Source organism: Cricetulus griseus, chromosome 5 (genome assembly GCF_003668045.3).
Source record: "Cricetulus griseus strain 17A/GY chromosome 5, alternate assembly CriGri-PICRH-1.0, whole genome shotgun sequence".
NCBI lineage: Eukaryota > Metazoa > Chordata > Mammalia > Rodentia > Cricetidae > Cricetulus > Cricetulus griseus.
In genome coordinates this window covers 157,230,389-157,247,433 of record NC_048598.1, presented here as the reverse complement: position 1 = coordinate 157,247,433, position 17,045 = coordinate 157,230,389, and the positions used below count along the sequence as shown (strand labels likewise).

The 17,045-nt window shown below is 39.3% G+C and overlaps 1 protein-coding gene across 1 annotated transcript in view; it reads left to right on the top strand.

Moving 5' to 3' along the window:
* Nucleotides 1–17,045, top strand: part of Nrcam (neuronal cell adhesion molecule) — a 78,775-nt gene that overhangs the window by 20,046 nt on the left and 41,684 nt on the right. Inside the window, exons 9-14 of the mRNA XM_035445653.1 lie at nucleotides 1,817–2,001; nucleotides 3,237–3,368; nucleotides 11,249–11,392; nucleotides 13,460–13,571; nucleotides 16,472–16,638; nucleotides 16,734–16,881. Of these exons, the coding sequence (XP_035301544.1) occupies nucleotides 1,817–2,001; nucleotides 3,237–3,368; nucleotides 11,249–11,392; nucleotides 13,460–13,571; nucleotides 16,472–16,638; nucleotides 16,734–16,881 (888 nt within the window). The remainder of the gene's footprint in view (nucleotides 1–1,816; nucleotides 2,002–3,236; nucleotides 3,369–11,248; nucleotides 11,393–13,459; nucleotides 13,572–16,471; nucleotides 16,639–16,733; nucleotides 16,882–17,045) is intronic.

Here is a 17,045-nt window from a genome sequence, read left to right as displayed (position 1 = left end):
ATAGAGTAGGAGCCTTCCATAACAACTGGTCCTTTACTCAGTGTAATCTGTAACATTGAGTGTCTAGCCCCATCCCTCTCCTGCCTCATCTGAAACATGAGTCTAACTATAAGGAAACATATGTTGTCTGATTCCACATGTGACTCGAACTTCCAAACTGATCTCACATCTTCTACAGCTCTACATGTTCATAGCAGGTTTTAATTTTAATTTTAGAAACCAATTCATCTAGTTTATATGCTGTCACTTTGTTCATTCAAACAAACTGAAGGCACAGTTACAAACTGTCATTCCAAACATGTCTTTTACCACATTGATTCTTTGAATTGTTTTCTTTGTTTCAACTTTATTGATCTCTGTCCTCAGTTTGATTATTTCCTGGCATCTACTCCTCTGGAGTGAATTTGCTTCTATTTGTTCTAGAGCTTTCAGTTGTGCTGTCAATTCTCTGGTGTGACTGACTATTCTCTAGTTTCTTCATGTGGGCACTTAGAGCTATGAACTTTTAGCACTGCATTCAAAGTGTCCCATATGTTTGGGTATGATGTGTCTTCATTTTCATTGAATTCTAGGAAGTCTTTAGTTTCTTTCTTTATGTCTTCCTTAACCCAGGAATTGTATAATTGTTCAATTTCCATGAGTGTGTAGGTTTTCTGCAATTTGTGTTGTTGTTGAATTCTAACTTTAAAATGTGGTGGTCTGATAAGACACAATGGGTTATTCCAAATTTTTTTGTACCTGTTGATATTTGCTATGTTGCCAAGTGTGTCGTCGATTTTAGAGAAGGTTCGATGTGCTGCTGAAAAAAAAACTAAACATGTCTTTTGCATCTCTGATGACAAATATAATGATGACTTTAAGATCTCCATCTGCCTTTCTTTTTTACTATCTCCAAGATGTGGCTTAGTACACACACACACACACACACACACACACACACACACACACACACACACACACAGGCAATGTTTTCTTGAACAATTTTTAAAATTTTTCCTCATGAAAATTTTCTAAAGACATTATACTTGCCAACCATTCTTCTCATTGAGACAGCTGCAAATGATAGGGTCCAAGGAAGTCAGTGAACCAGGGTCAGAGAAAAATTTTAGCTAAGATCTGAGACTTTGAGAAAGATGCAACTCCAAGCAGTATTCTGGCTTTTCATCATTACGCCATTTGTTTGGATTTTCCTGATTTAAAAGGGTAAAACTTGAGTGAGAGGTGGTACAGCATTAATCTGCTCTATTATTGTCAATTAGCACAATGGTGTTCTAAATGTTCACTAAAAATGAAGTGAAGGAAAAGATTCTAATTCATTAATTATTTAATTCATATCATCAGTGTGTCATAAAACAGAAAGTTTCATCTGTTTGATTTGTAAATGTATATACAAGTCAAGAGGCACTGATATGCACATGAGTCATTCACTATATATCTTTAACATTGATGGAGAATTATAATACAATATGATTAACTTAATAATAATTGACATAATAAAAGTCTCTAGAGCATCCTAGATGACCAGAACTTTGAAGAAAAGATTATCCCTTTAGTAAAGCAATTCTGCTTGCAGTACAGCATTACTGAAGTTAAACTTTATGCCAAAAATATAGTTCTAATGATTTGAAAATGGGAATTGTTCCAAATACAGGTTTTGAGCATTGCTTATAAAAATATGATGCTAATGAAAAGGTCTGTATGTTTGTCATTATCTTTATGCAAACAATTAATTACAAATATGCATGAGAATTGATGCTCCAAGACAGTCACAGGTGAAATCACCCTTTGTAACATCATTACTCATTTATCCTCTCAGACCTACTCCAATCATTTACTGGATCAAAGAAGATGGAACCCTTCCTGTTAACCGGACGTTTTATCGGAACTTTAAGAAAACCTTGCAGATCACCCAGGTTTCAGAAGCAGACTCGGGAAATTATCAGTGCATAGCAAAAAACACATTAGGAGCTGTCCATCATACCATTTCTGTGACAGTTAAAGGTATAACTCCATCTCACGTGCACTCCCTTGCTTTTGTGCAGGCTCTGAAGCTTCAGTTCAATGTGCCTTTGATCATGCTCTTCAGTAATGAGAAGTTTAAATTTATATCCACATTCATGGTGTCATGAGTCTTTTCTCATTTCTATTGTAATTGCATGCAGGCCAGATTTAAAAGCCACCCTTTCAAATCACCCTCACAGAATTGCAATTAGTAAATGCAGAAAGAATAGTAAAAGTAGAAAATCACCATGATAGTCCCACAGCGATAACTGCTTCAGGCAAGATCCAGGGAGGAATTCTAAAATTGGTGGATGAAAACAATTTTAAGGAGATGCAAGATATTTGCATAGCTTCAATGTGTTTCTTGCTCCTTAAAAAATCAAATCAAAACCAAACCAAACAAAAACCTAGTGGCTAAGACAATTTTAATGTATGTCCAGTAATTCTTTAATACTCCTTCCTGGAGGTGATGGAGGTTATGTTCTCTCTTGAGAGTAGGCTGTACTAGTGGCTTGCTGCCAACAGACAGAACACAGAGTACCAGACAGTAGTAACTTTGTAGTGGGAATACCTGACAGATAGTGCCTCAATCACGTGATGAAGCCTAACATCACTAATAGTAAGTCATTGTGATCTCATGTCTTCCTTGAAGTAGTGTGATCAAAAAGAACCCATCACTACTGTGATATTCTTACAGCCCCAAATCTGGAGTTAATCATGAGAAAACATCTGACAGACTCACTGAAGGCATCCTGTCAAGCCAAGTAACATTGTTCAGATGTGTCAGAATTGTGAAAGGAAAGAAGAGACCAAGAAACTCCTTGGCTAAAGAGACTGAATCAGTAGAGATGGTGTGGTATCCAGGACAGGGCAATGGTTACTTCCTGTCTCATAAATATCCACAATCCAGCTATATAAAATGTAGATATTAGAAGAACCCAACTAAGCAAAGGGGTATAGGACACTGTATTTTATCTTTGCAACTTTTCAAAAAGTTTTAAAATTGTTTCTCCATTTTGTAATTGCATAGTTCAGAGTTCAAATTCATGCGATTTTTATTTACTCAGTAAAGCTTAAAGAATTATTTGAAGCAATTCTTATGGTTTTTCATTCTAAAAAGTGAGACTTACAGGTCTTTTACAAAACCCTTATAATCTGTTTCAACAGTCACAGTATTCTTTTACTACAATACTTTTGAGTCATATTTTTTATCTGTATTTCTTCTCTCAATAAAGCGGCTCCATACTGGATTGTGGCACCTCAAAACCTTGTGCTATCCCCAGGAGAGAATGGAACCCTCATCTGTAGAGCTAATGGCAACCCCAAACCCAGAATTGGCTGGTTAACAAATGGAGTTCCAATAGAAAGTAAGTGTCCTTTGTTGTCTCTAATTGGAGATTATTTTCAAAGTACACCTGTATCTCAACAATGAGTGCATGGTGATGAAATAATTCAGGTTTAGGATGAAAGCTGAATATAAAGTTAACAGGGGCACTAAGTCACCTTTAAAGTTCAGTATAGGTTGCCAGAAAGAATGGGACTAAGTCAGTAGATAACAAAAGGAACATCAGACTGGCCTAAGTTTTCAGTCTTGGGGAAAGCCCAAGTATCCCCCAAGTTTTCCAATGTTCAGGGTCAACCTTCCACTGGATGGGTACCTGAAGGATGGGGTCCTGATCTTACGCGGGGTATTCAGTCTTCTACTTTGCCCTCCCTGAGTACTGTGAGGTCTTCTCCAGAAATCCTTGAGGAAGTCATTAAGACATTGGTTGTATTTGTAACCATCAACCCTCCTACCCCGTTCTACAGGTCCACTCCTAGCTCATTTTCATTAGATGTCTCTCGAAGCTACCACTATGCTGCCCACAGTGGCCCATTAAAGTGTAGCCAAGGGCTTTCCATGAACCCTCCAAGTCATAGTAAAGGCTCATTTTATAAAACTTGATTAGAGGATTGGGGTATTAGAGGGAATTACAGCAAAGCAAAGGAACAAAATGGAATTGGAATCTTGTCTCACTGATTCTGAACTCCTAAGCCATGGTCATACAGAGAGCAGCCAGCTACCTTTTTCCTATGCCTCCTGGTCTCCCTACAGTGGGAGGCCTTTGAACATTTCACACTTTTGGAAATCAGACTTCCTCTTAGATGAAGAGGGAGAGAGAGAGAGAGAGAGAGAGAGAGAGAGAAAGAGAGAGAGAGAGAGAGAGAGAGAGAGAGACTTCAGACTTCAGCCTCAGGCTCACCTCTTAGTCATTATCATGATCAGATGCAAAGATACTCTTTACTTAATAAAGATACTTTCATACAATGTGGCTCCTCATAGTCCGCAGCTGAAAATCAAATAACACTTCTACTTCCACACAAGAAAAAGTTCCTTTGAACTGATTTCTCTATAACTGAGTCTTCCTCTGGCATGGAAGGCTCAACCCAGAGATGAAGATGGCCAGTAGATCTACCATTACTTTGAAGAACAACAGCATGTTCCTCATTACCAGGCACAGCAGTCATGGGTTTAGTCTGAGTAGTTGCACTCTGTGCCATGAGTGTGTTTGCTGGAGTATTTGTTGGGAGTTTGCTTGTGTCACAAGGCACAGTAGTTATCAGATACTTGGACAGAAACAGCTTGTATTTCCTGAAAAAGGAAATATGTTCTTGGAAGAAAACTGAGGCTAATGAGGCTAGTTATTGGTACTGATATTTATGATCCAATTTTAATTATGATCAGAGTAGGAAACACCACAAATATTACTTCATGGTCATATGTCAAGGAGCTACTGTCCCTCCCAGGGGATTCTGTGACAATTGAAAGAGTGAAAGAAAGCCCAGAACTAAGATGTTTTATAGTACAACTATGGTTTTCTTAAGAATGCATATAGAATAATAATGGCCATATTGAATACTCAGCATTTCTGCACCAAAGGGTTTGCTTTCTTCCAGCTCATTGGTTCTTTGCAATTTATAGAAAGTTAAGTGCACTCCAGAGATTTAGACTCAGCAAAAACAGACAAGCAGGAGAGATCATCCTTCTAGCTACTCAGCAAGAAAATTGGGAGAGCAGGGGCTGGTGGGAGAGCCAGGGGATGGTGAAGAGAGAAACTCCTGGGCTTGACTGTCAGGATACAGTCCTAGCAGGGAAAACTGAGAAATTAAGTGATGAGGTTGATCTTTCTTCCTGATGGGTTTATCATCCTTCCAAATTGGCTGTCTTACTCTGCTTTGCTGCCATAACCAAGTACCTTGGGCTAGATAATTTATAAACAACAGAAAATTATTGCTCAGTCTAGTTGGGGCTGGAAAATCAAAGTTGAAGGAACTTAGTAGCTCTTCTAGTGCTGGTTTTTCATCTGTGAATGTACAGTGACAGCAGGGACAGTCTCCCTCAAGTCTTTTGCCAAGGGACACTGTTCCTATTTGTGAGAAAAGAGCCCTTATGACCTAGTCACCTGCCAAAAGCCTGAGCCTTTGGCCTAGGACCACCTTGGGGCTGGGGGTTCAACATACGAATTTACAGGAGCTACTGACCTTTGGAGGACAGAGCCAGCATAAGAGCACTTGGGGGAACCTTGAACTCTATTAATTTTTGTATTAAGAGCTTTAATATGCCTTCCCATGCACTCCCCTTTACAGTTAAAACTAAATCTGTTTGGAGAGGGAAGTTATCTCAGAGAGACAAGTTAGGCTCTTCTGCTTCAACCCCAAATCATCCAATTAGGTCCCAAACGGAAAGAGTTAGGATACAATCTGCCAAGTCATATTCTAAGTCAGTTCATTTTTTTTTTCCATCCCATGTGTGTTCCCTTAGAAAAGACCAAGGAGGCAACACAGACAAGGTAGGAATTCCAGAGCTTTTCAAGATCCAGGGTGCCCTAGCTCAGGTGTGTGCAGCTCAGAGCAGCCTCCTGGTGGGCATTTAGAGAGGGGAACCATGCACAGCAGGGCAGCACAGCAAGTGGGCTTGCCACCTGGCTGCTCCAGGAAGCTTCAAGCAGCTGTTGTTTCTGTCTGAGAGATGGGATGCTTCTTTGGGAGTGGTCAAGCTGGAAGAACATGGTCTGTTTTATGGACATCTCATAACTGTGGGTGATGGGCTGGCGGGGAGCCTGCATGGTTCTTACACTGTGCCTATCCCTGGTCCTCAACACCCTCCCCCCACCCCCGGTCTCTGGACAGCCTCTGTTGAGTGTCTTCTTTGAATGGAAAATAAATCTTAAACAGCCAAGTGTAAAGAGATATGCCTCACTGTGTACTGGCTTCCTCTGATCAGCAGTACAGAGTTGGGTGAGGAACTGAGGCACCAGAACAAAGCAAGAAGTCAGTAGAGGCTTGAAGAGGTCTGCACCACTCTCCTTTCCACTTAGTAGTTGGCCATGGACTTCAACAAGATTGCCTTGGAGACTCCTGAACTGTCTGGAAACAGGCCTGGTGCTTGCCTCTCCTCTGTTGAGTTGTGCATCCTGCAGTACCAGATCGTGGAAGAGAGACACAAAGGTAGAAAAGGAGAAAACTGCAGTGTAGTGGCATTGACTGAACCATGAGGGTCACTAACTTTAGCAGAGACAAACATAGGCTCCATAAGTTAGCCCATGGCCCAGGCAGGCTAGTTGGCACCACCTTCCACCCAAGAGACTTCAGAAATTGTAGATGGACCAGCTACTGGGGCAAAGGGTCGAGGACCAGCTGTGCTTCCACAGAAGCATGGTTCAGGGAATCATGTAGAATCCGGGCAGGTGCCACAGGTTTGTCTCCTATGCCAAGCAGCAGAGACACAGTCAGAAAGCCACATGACCAGACACATAGACTGCTTCTCCTGACTTGTTGGCAATCATCCAAACACTCTGAGCTTCAAAAACAAAACTAGGAATATCAGAGTGAGGTGGAGGTAAGACTGGATTCTTCTGGCAAAATGTGGTATTGATTTTGAGCTTGCCTTCAGACCTGGAAGTTTTGTTTGATAAAATTCATTGGATTAACTCCAAAGCACCTGGATGCATATATCACTGGCTTCTGAAGTGATGTCTCATTTCGATCAGCCAGGTACTTAACACTTCCTTGACACATGTGTGTTAAGAAAGAGCAATCTCTGCCTGACACAATTACAAATTGTGCTCGATTAACACATGCAAAAAACTAGGGGACTGGAGACTTAGAATATTCTCAAGATCCTGTCAAAGCCTCCTCCTTCCTCCTCCTCTTGGAGGTAAAGGGCTCTGTTGTTGGCTGGACCTGTTAGAATAGAATAGCTGGGAGAGGGAAATCCAGCTGTTTGCCAAAGCTTGTCTTTACATCATGTCCAATTGTTCATACTCCAGGAAATACTTATAAAATGTAATAGGACCAGAAGTCTGGAACAAAACTATTAAACTAGTTTGAAGTTATTATAAATTAAACAAACTATTAAGTGCTTCTGTCTATGCTTTTCATATCTAAAGTATATCTAATATCTAATATTTATATTATGTCAATATTAGATATATTGATATATAATATTCATATTATATCATATATAATTATATAAATATATTATTAGATATATTTTAGATATGAAAATAGGTTGACCTATTTCATGAAGTTCTAAAAAGAAATTATACAATTATCCTAAAGGTAAAATTATGCAATTGATACAAAAACATGTTAGAGATTGACAGTACCCAGTAATTCTAAGAAATCATTTCTATTTATTATAATTATTTTCATATCCCAAATATTGGAAACATTTGTAGCCTTTGCCATTCCTTTTAGGAGAGTTATACTGTTTTAAACATTTTCTGAAGGCTGTCACCCAACTTTTAGACTTTACCCTTGGGGCTTAAAGTTATAGATGCAGATGTATATACTCCTACATTTTTTTGGTGTTCATTTACAACACATGAAGTTTGTTGTTACTAGAAATGAATTATTCCTTTAGATGAGTTTTTGTGGTACACACACAGCATAAAATTTACTAATTTAGGTTTAAGAATATAGTTCAGTGTTGAGTTCTTGCCATGGGTTTACTATTGCTAATTTAACCTGTGAACTCACAGTCGAATGATGTTGAATACATTCACATTCTTGTGCAACAATGCTCCAGATGATTTTCATCTCAGAAAAAAAAAAAACACTCTATATTATTAACCAGGACATGGTGGTGTGATTTTAAGATTTCAGATGTTCAGAGATGTGAGGAGGCCTTATCCTATGGTCTGTTATCCACGCTAAAGGTTCAGGCACTGTGTTCGGCCATTGTGTCATCTTCATTATGGTTCTTTGTTGCTGGGCACACCTTCAGAGGTGCAGTCAGAGTGGGTACATGGTGGGCATGAAAAGCTCCATGGGCATTTCTAAAGCTGAATGTCCAAGTACTAGGGCCATCTGGTTAGGAAAATCCACAGAGGAAGAGTGGCCAGGGGTGCTGCTGTTCTGTGTTCCACCATGACTTGTTAAGGCAGTAATTAGCCATTACTTCAAGTGTGTCCATCCGAAAGCTCCAATGATACAAGGCTTGGGATCCAGGATAAGAAACAAGGGCTTCCCTGATGTGTACCACATTCTCAGATCCATATCTGTCTTCTACACCTGTAGGGCACTTCCTGGGACAATGTAACATATGTCCTCTGCTGTTATTTACTGATACAATCTATACCTTAATGAAGGAATTAAGACTCCCATTTGTAATCTGTTTAGAGGAATGTTTTCCTTAAGGCAGTTTGAAAATTTTAATCAGAAATTACAAATGTGAGTTAAGGAGTCAATTCAAAGAATCTTGACATACCGTATCACTAGCAGAACAAATATGTGTCTCAGAAGATTCCACACCTTAGCCATTGATTGTTGCCAGACTTTTGGACACTAATTTTGTAAGACACCTATTATGCTTCCTCAGGAATAAGGGCATTTGTAGTGATAAGTCTTTGCTCCATCCGCCCGAGCCCCGCTGCCACGTGGACACCCAGAATAACACAGAGTCATATTAGTTGACAATGCTACTGGCCAAGTGACTAGGATTTCTTATATGCTAGCTCAGTCTTTTTTTTAAATCATTTTTTATTTGAATTAGAAACAAGATTGATTTACATGACAATTCCAGTTCCCTTCTCCCTCCTGTCCTCCCCTACCAGCCCCCCAACTAAAACCCTACCAGTCACATACCCTTTCTTCTATTCTTCACCTGACTCAACCTTTCTGCTCCCTCTTGACCTCTGCATCCTTCCTCTTCTTCCCTTCTCATTCTTGTAGCTCCCTCCCCCCTCTTCCCATGCTCTCAATTTGCTAGCTCAGTCTTAATGATCATAAATCTATATATTTTATAAGAATTACCTTATCGATGATGCCTTCCACTGGTGTCCTCTTGCCGGGATCACATGGCAGCTCCATAGAGAAGAGAGTAGGAGGAAGAGGAAGAGCAAGACAGTGATTCCTGTTTATATTCTGAGTCTGCCTGCTATGTCACTTCCTGCCTGGATCTCAAGACTTATCTTTACTACATTTTCCAGAATCCTTCTTGACTCCTAATCCCACCTATCTTGCTTCCTCATTGGTCGAACAGTGCTTTATTCAACAACCAATAAGATAAACATACACAGAAGGACATTCCCCATCAGGCATTAATTACTCTCTGAGAGGTAGCTCACAAGTTGAAATTTTAAAAATCCTTGGAAGGTAAGAACTTGTGCAATAGTTCAACTTATGATACATTGTTAAATTATCCTCATCTGGAACATCCAAAAGACTGTTAGGCTATAGGTATAATAGTAGTCAGAATGTTTAATAGTTAAAATAAGGGATCACAAGGATGTCTGCATCCTAATCCTTAGAACCTGTGAATATGTCACCTTACAGAGCAAAGAGGGACATTGTACATGCAGTTAGGAGCTTTCTGATTTGGAGTTTGGGGCCTAGTTTCATCACATGAATCCTCAAAAGTGTTATGCCTTGCCTGTCTGTGGTCAGGCAGAAACGTGATCATTGAAGAATGAACAGAAAAAAAAAATGATGCTGATGGCTTTGATGGTGCTAGGAAAAAAAAGCAAACATGGGCTAAGAAATTAGGAATCCTCCAGAAAGCAGAAGGAACAAAGAAGTGGATTCCTCTGCAACCTAAAGGAGCAAAGCTTTCCTCGGACCATGCCTTTAGCTCAGTGGGATCCCCCTCAGGCTTCCGACCTGGGGAACCAAGAAGTAGTGAACTTTATATTATTTCAAAATACTAGATTTGTGGTAAATTGTAGCAGTAAAAAACAATTACAGAATGAATTAGTACAATGCTTGGGCATGAAAAAAAGGAGAGTAACTATAGCTGCATTTATTTTTATTAAAGTGAATTAATAAGCCAGAGGTGAGCCAGATACTTTTATTTCAGAGTGGTAGTGGAGTCTCAGTACAGTGATACACAACCTTCTCTGGTCACTGTAGAAAAAGAACTGTGTCTAGAACGGGAGCAATGTCCTCCTATGGCTGCCATGTGCAGTTTCAGAGGGAAGGTACTGTTACTGACTTTTGTTCTCATCAGCATGCTAAAAAAGTGTGCTCTTAAACTAATGCGGAGACATGGTCTAGAGTGGAAAAGAAATTCCTGTGTCACAGCACAGCACATGCACATTGGTTGCCTTGCTTTGGACAAAGTCCTCACATACTGTATTACCCAGCCAGTTTCATCCAACCTCAGCATGGATCAATCCTGGTCTTAACAACTTTTAAGTACTTGAGGGATTTAGCTGAAAAAGGCCTTTGGGAGAAATTTTATACAACTGATTTCTCCTTCAGCCCCAGATGTGTGCACAACAGGAAAACGGATATCCTCATGTTCATGACTAGCATGTTCTCTATGCATGCCTTTATTTACTCATCCATTTATTTCAAGAATAGGTCCTCCAAGGGGGCAGGTTTGAGCAAGCCAGCATGTTTCTGCATTTGTTGATAAGCTGTTATTCCCTCCTTTGGATAATTAACTTGCCTCCTTTTAAATACCTGGATTCTTTATATACAAGGCAATGTGTTTCCTGAATTGCTGTTCTTACCAAACTTGGGCTTGCTTTTCTGCATCTCTCTAAGCAGTCTTCACTATTAAAGATGAATCCATCCACTCAAGGCAGAATGACCATTGTGCATATTTGCAAACTCTGCTTGGATTCTTTTCCACTTACTGATGTACTTACCTAGATCAGGCTGTATTTCCTTCCCTTTCATGTAATAAAGATCTCAAATTTTGCACATTTAATATTTATCTTTCAAGCAGCAAAAAACATTTTCTATTTTTATATCCAAACAGTAGCCCCCGATGACCCCAGCAGAAAAATAGATGGTGATACCATTATTTTTTCAAATGTTCAAGAAAGATCAAGTGCGGTTTATCAGTGCAATGCCTCTAACGAATATGGATATTTGCTAGCAAATGCCTTTGTAAATGTGCTGGGTAAGTTCTCTCTTTATTAATGACATGGGAAGTTAAATTAATGACTGCTGTTGTTTTCTACTTGTGCATCAAAAATGCTTTATGTCTTTGCTACCTGTTTTGCATAGTGTTTCAAGCTACAAAGAATATACAAGGGTAGATAAGATACATGTCTTGTCTTAGTAGTGTTCGTTTGCATTTGAGTATATGTGCTTTTCCATCCTTACACACCTGTTAACTGCTTTTGTCACAACTGTTATTGTTGTGACAAAGCACCATGACTAACGCACCTTATCAAAGACAGCATTTATTTCATCTGAGGCTCACAATCAAGAGGGTAGCAACACCCATGACCATCATGGTGGGATCATAGCAGCAGGTGGGCAGACATGGTGCTGGAGCAGTAGCTTCGAGTTTGCATGTTGAGACAACATTTATAAGGCAGAGAGAGATAGCTAGAATGATGTGGGCTTTTGAAACCTCAAAAACTAGTCCCAGTGACATACCTCCTCCAAAACTGTCCCCTAATCCTTTCCAAGGAGTTCTCTCAACTGCAGACCAAGCTTTGAAACATACGAGCCAGTGGAAACATTCTCATTTAGCACCACAGAAACCGACAAGTTCAAAAACAATGTCACAATTCCAACACAAAAACTAAATGATTAATCATAAGGCTTGTCTTTTATCCAAGTCACAGATATGCATTGTTTCATTGAAAACTATGCTCAAAGAACTGTAGGGGTTCTACATATATGCTACAACTCAAGCATATTATGAAATGGTTGTGGGTAAAATTATAGTAGCAGAAATTATACTTCAATTCTTTTAGATAGTGTGCTCATTTTCCAAACAAACGTAACATAAGGAAGCCAATCAATATTTGGCAGATGTTGAGGAAGCACCTTTGACTTCTGGGTTTCTTTTCATGCTTTACTTCTATTTATTCAACATCTTCAGGTTTCATATTTCAGTAAGATCAATACAATGTGTGTTACTTTGAGTCTGGCTTGTTTCATTTCACACAATGTCTTTCAGATTCATCGGTGCCACAAACATTGGATCCTCTTATTTTTCAGAATTTTTATTTATGTTTATGTCTGTGTATCTATGTGAGTGCCTATCATATTTTTGTGGGAGTTTAAAGATACCAGAATGGGGCATCCAATCCTCTGAGCCCTTTGACATGGGTTCTTGGAATTGAACTTGTGTCCTCTGAAAGAACAGCATGTGCTCTTAACTGCTGAATCATTTCTCAAAGCCCCAGCTCCCCTTCTTTATAAGACTGAAAGAGTATTTATATGTCTCTTTGAAAACAGACATTCCATCAGGTATCAAGTGACACATCCCTGTGGCTGAAGTTTGTGTTTCTCTTGATAATTAGTGATCGGTTTTTTCACATCTCTCTTGGCCATTTGTGTGTCTTCTTTTGAGAAATGTGTATTTGGATCTTTTGTCCAGTTTAAAACCCAATTTTTTTTCTGGGAGTGTTGAGCTCTTTGAGTTTCTTATACATTTTGTGTATTAGTCTTAGATCAGGCATATATGAGCAAATCTCTTCTCCCAGTCAATGTTTTTTCTTTTCATGCTGTTGCTTTCTTGCCTGTCAAAGGCTTTTTAGTCCCCTCTGTTCTTCAGAAACCACACTCTCCACTCTGCTTTCCTTTGCCTCTTCATGTGTCTCACACATCCCCACCCACTAGAATGATCACGGGTCAGCCATTCAGCAATGTCACATTTTCCTGCCAGACACTGTGCTGTGGATAAAATGATTAAACAATTGCAGTCTTTCACTATAAGATACCCAGTGTCATAAGGGATACAAATAAGTGAATCCATGATTAAACAGCATAAGAATCACAGATAAGTAAATCAATAATTGACTAACACCTGAGTAACATTTTGAGCATGAGGTAGGAGGTGTTTCTTCTATGTTAAGTCACTACTGATGTCACAGATACAGAACATATGGGAAAAATAATGTTAGATGTACTTTACCACAAACTTTAATGACCTTAAATCAAACATGATAAATATACTGTACGCCTAAGATGTATATAATATTTACTATACCGTTTTAAAATGTTTTAGCTGAACCACCTCGAATTCTCACATCTGCAAACACACTGTATCAAGTCATTGCAAACAGACCTGCTTTGTTAGATTGTGCTTTCTTTGGGTCTCCTATGCCTACCATTGAGTGGTAAGTAGTAGCTCTATTTCTTTTTTGATACATAATTCTAATTAGGTCTGGTTTTAGTCAGAAAACAAACAGGAAAATGCAATATACAATCCATCATATTACTAGTTATTAAATTTATTTACTTTTTCTCAAATATTTATTAACTATCCAGCTCTATTAACTACAAAGCTGCATAGAAATGATTTTTAATATTTAAGGCTGTTATATTTCACAATCATGGGCCTTGCCTAGAACTTAGTGAATAGCTTCTGAAGCACTGGTTAGGAAACATGCTCTTGATAATAAAATGGCATAGTGTCAGGGATGGAGAGTTGGCTCAGTGGTAAAGAACATTTATTGTTCTTGCAGAGGACCTATGTATATTTGGTTCCCAGCACCCATTGGGTGACTCTCAACTCTATAACCCCAGTCCCAGGGGATTCTATACCCATTTCTGACCTCCATGGGTACCAGGCATGCATGTGGTACACATTCATATAACAGAAAATGCCCGTTTACATAAAAGAACAGAATAAATCTAAAAACGGCACAGAACTGGAGGAGAGGTTGTATGGGTTCAGAGAAGACTTGCTGCTTGGTGCTTTTATTAGCCCAGCAGAGCTCCTGTGTCCTCCTACCTCCTCTCCAACCATCCACGTCCTACCAGTCCTGGTAGGAGTCCTTCAGTAGCTGACAGTTTGCTTGCTTTAGAATAGCTAGACAGGACAAGGGGAAGATGAAAATAGATGTAACACAGTTAGAACAGGTATGTATTGATCATCAACCATTGAGATGAGAGTGACAGCTGTTTAGGATTAAAGAGAAGTCTGTCCAGGACCAACCTTAACTCCAGAGAGGAGAAACATGGACACTTAGGCTTCCTAGTGAAGGTGATGAGATTACCAGCTCAGAATGACTTTGTTCAGGCCCTTTTCATCTGTCTCCACTTCTCCAACATCACATGTATGTTTTCTTTACATTTGCTAGTCCTACTTTCAGCATATAATCCTGAGCCTTGAAATAAAGTTGTCTTTAAATTTTTTTTCTTACAAATGGGAGAAAAAATATAAAAAAGTACCAAGGTTTTTGGGGTACAAGCCCCCTAACCTATCAGGATCAAGAAGGAACAGTACAACAAGCTCAGGAACTAGCTAAAGGATTCTGAGGGTGAAGGAAATGAGTCAGCTCATACATGTCTTCTTCTCATCACGTCTCTTTATTCCAAGCTTTCCAGTTTATATACCCACACAGGCACAACTCACAATTCTCTGGCAATAGCAAGGTTATAGGCAAGCATTTTTCAGGGCCAAGAAAACAGATAAGGGCTAACAAAGTGGGTGTCCATTAAATTACTTTATGTCTCAGATGGGGAATGGCTGTGATACTCCCTGGCAGATACTGGGAGGATCAATTAAGGAGAGAAATTTAAATCATTATAGAATTCTAAGAAGAGAAAAATGGGATTTTCAAGTGTGGCTAGTTAAGCTAGAAGTTTGTAGTCAGCAAATGTAGAAAAAGAGGAAGAGATGCTGTATCTCTGTGCTTTCTAAGCACTTCCTCTTGCTTTCACAGTGGCTGGGAACTGGCTTAAGCTGAGGAAGGAAAATGGGTGGCATTTGATACACATTAGCATTTTTGCCAAATGTTAGCGGATTAAAGGAGACCTCTCAGGTCTAGCTATTAATCTAAGGTAGCTGGATCAAAGGGGGAAAACTAAGGCTATGTGATATAAATTCCAGAGGTTGAGGCTTCCAGTCTTGGGCTAAGTGATGGGGTGCTTGTTCCCACTGATGCCCCAGTGAGAAGAAATATTCCTTTCTCTGGGGCTGGACAAGTGATCTGTAGCTTTATCCTATGTCTCTAGGGGTAAAGGAATAAACTGTTAATTTCCTAGACTAAGATCTTGTATCAATAAAACCAAAGTGGAGGTAAGTACAGAATATTACCAGCTTGTTATGGTAGAGTCTGGGCCAGTTAAGGTTGTACTTTCCTAATTGAGCTATTAAGAAATCAGGTCACCCCATCCTGCTTATCATGAGGGTAGACATGCTGAATCCTCCTCTGTGCCTGTCCTTTAAGGCTCTGAATGTGGTCTATTTAAAGGCTCTTCTCCTGGCCAGATGTCCTGCCATAAAGGATAATTGTGGGGGGCGGGGGGGCTAATTTTTAAGTTTATAATAGGGAACTGGAATAGATTTCACTATGAGCAAAGGATTTCTTGACTTTGTGAATACTATCTCATCAGGGCCCCATGGTATGGGGGAAGATCACCCAGTAAACCAGTACATGAGTGAGTTATGCTCAATAATTAATTGAGACGCTGCTGAAATTTTCTGGGATGAATACCGTCAAGGAAAATGGAGTGCTATGACTTCATAAGGGTTTCACAGAAGTGATATTCAGAAGGCAAATATTACCAATGCCCTGTGATTTGGGTGTCCTCCATTGGAATGTGTGATCCTTGTGGGTCAACCTCATGATTTTTGTCAGCTAAATTCTCTCTGTATAATCCTGTGGTCTGTAGCAAAACAGGGAATCTTACTTTTGCCTGTTGTACCATCTATTTAAGGATAAAATAGGTAATGTCTTTAGTTACGTATCCCACAGAAATTGCAGTCCATTATATTTTGTTGTTCTAAGTTTGCAAACCCCACCAATTTTTGCATTCACCTGTTTTATGTGCTTTCTTTTCATTTTTCTCTGACATATCAGAAGTGTGCTTGTGGAAAACCCTTCAAGTTTTGGACATTTTTGGTTTTATAACTTGAAAAGTGAAATCTCAACAAATGTTTTCATCCCCACTTTACAAATTAGCAGAAATTTAATCTCTGTCATCATTCCAAATGTCTTTGACCTTGACACTTGCTGCAGACCACAGTCTGTTGTGTTTTATTCTCACTCTGGTAACTTTTGTGATGAAGGTTTAAAGGAACTAAAGGAAGCGCTCTTCATGAAGACATTTATGTTTTACATGATAATGGAACATTAGAAATTCCCGTGGCCCAGAAGGATAGTACAGGGACCTATACATGTGTCGCAAGAAATAAATTAGGGATGGCAAAGAATGAAGTTCACTTGGAAATCAAAGGTAAGACAGAGTTGATGAATGTTTTCAAGTATTATATGATACAGAGCAAATTCTCCAGTTTTGCCAAAATGGATAACAATAACTTTGAATTTTAGATCCAACCAGGATCATTAAACAACCAGAATATGCAGTCGTGCAGAGGGGGAGCAAAGTGTCCTTTGAATGCAAAGTGAAACATGACCATACGTTAATCCCCACCATCATGTGGTTGAAGGACAATGGAGAGCTGCCCAATGACGAAAGGTATTTCAGATGCTATCTTCCCCCTTCCCTCTCTGTAGACTGCTCTATGTCAATGGGTTATTGACACCATGTTTTCAGTGTCTGAAGTCAGCTGTCTGCAAAATTATGAGATAAACATTTTCTTTTTCCTGTGCAGTACTTAGAACTAAAACAGTATTGGGTGT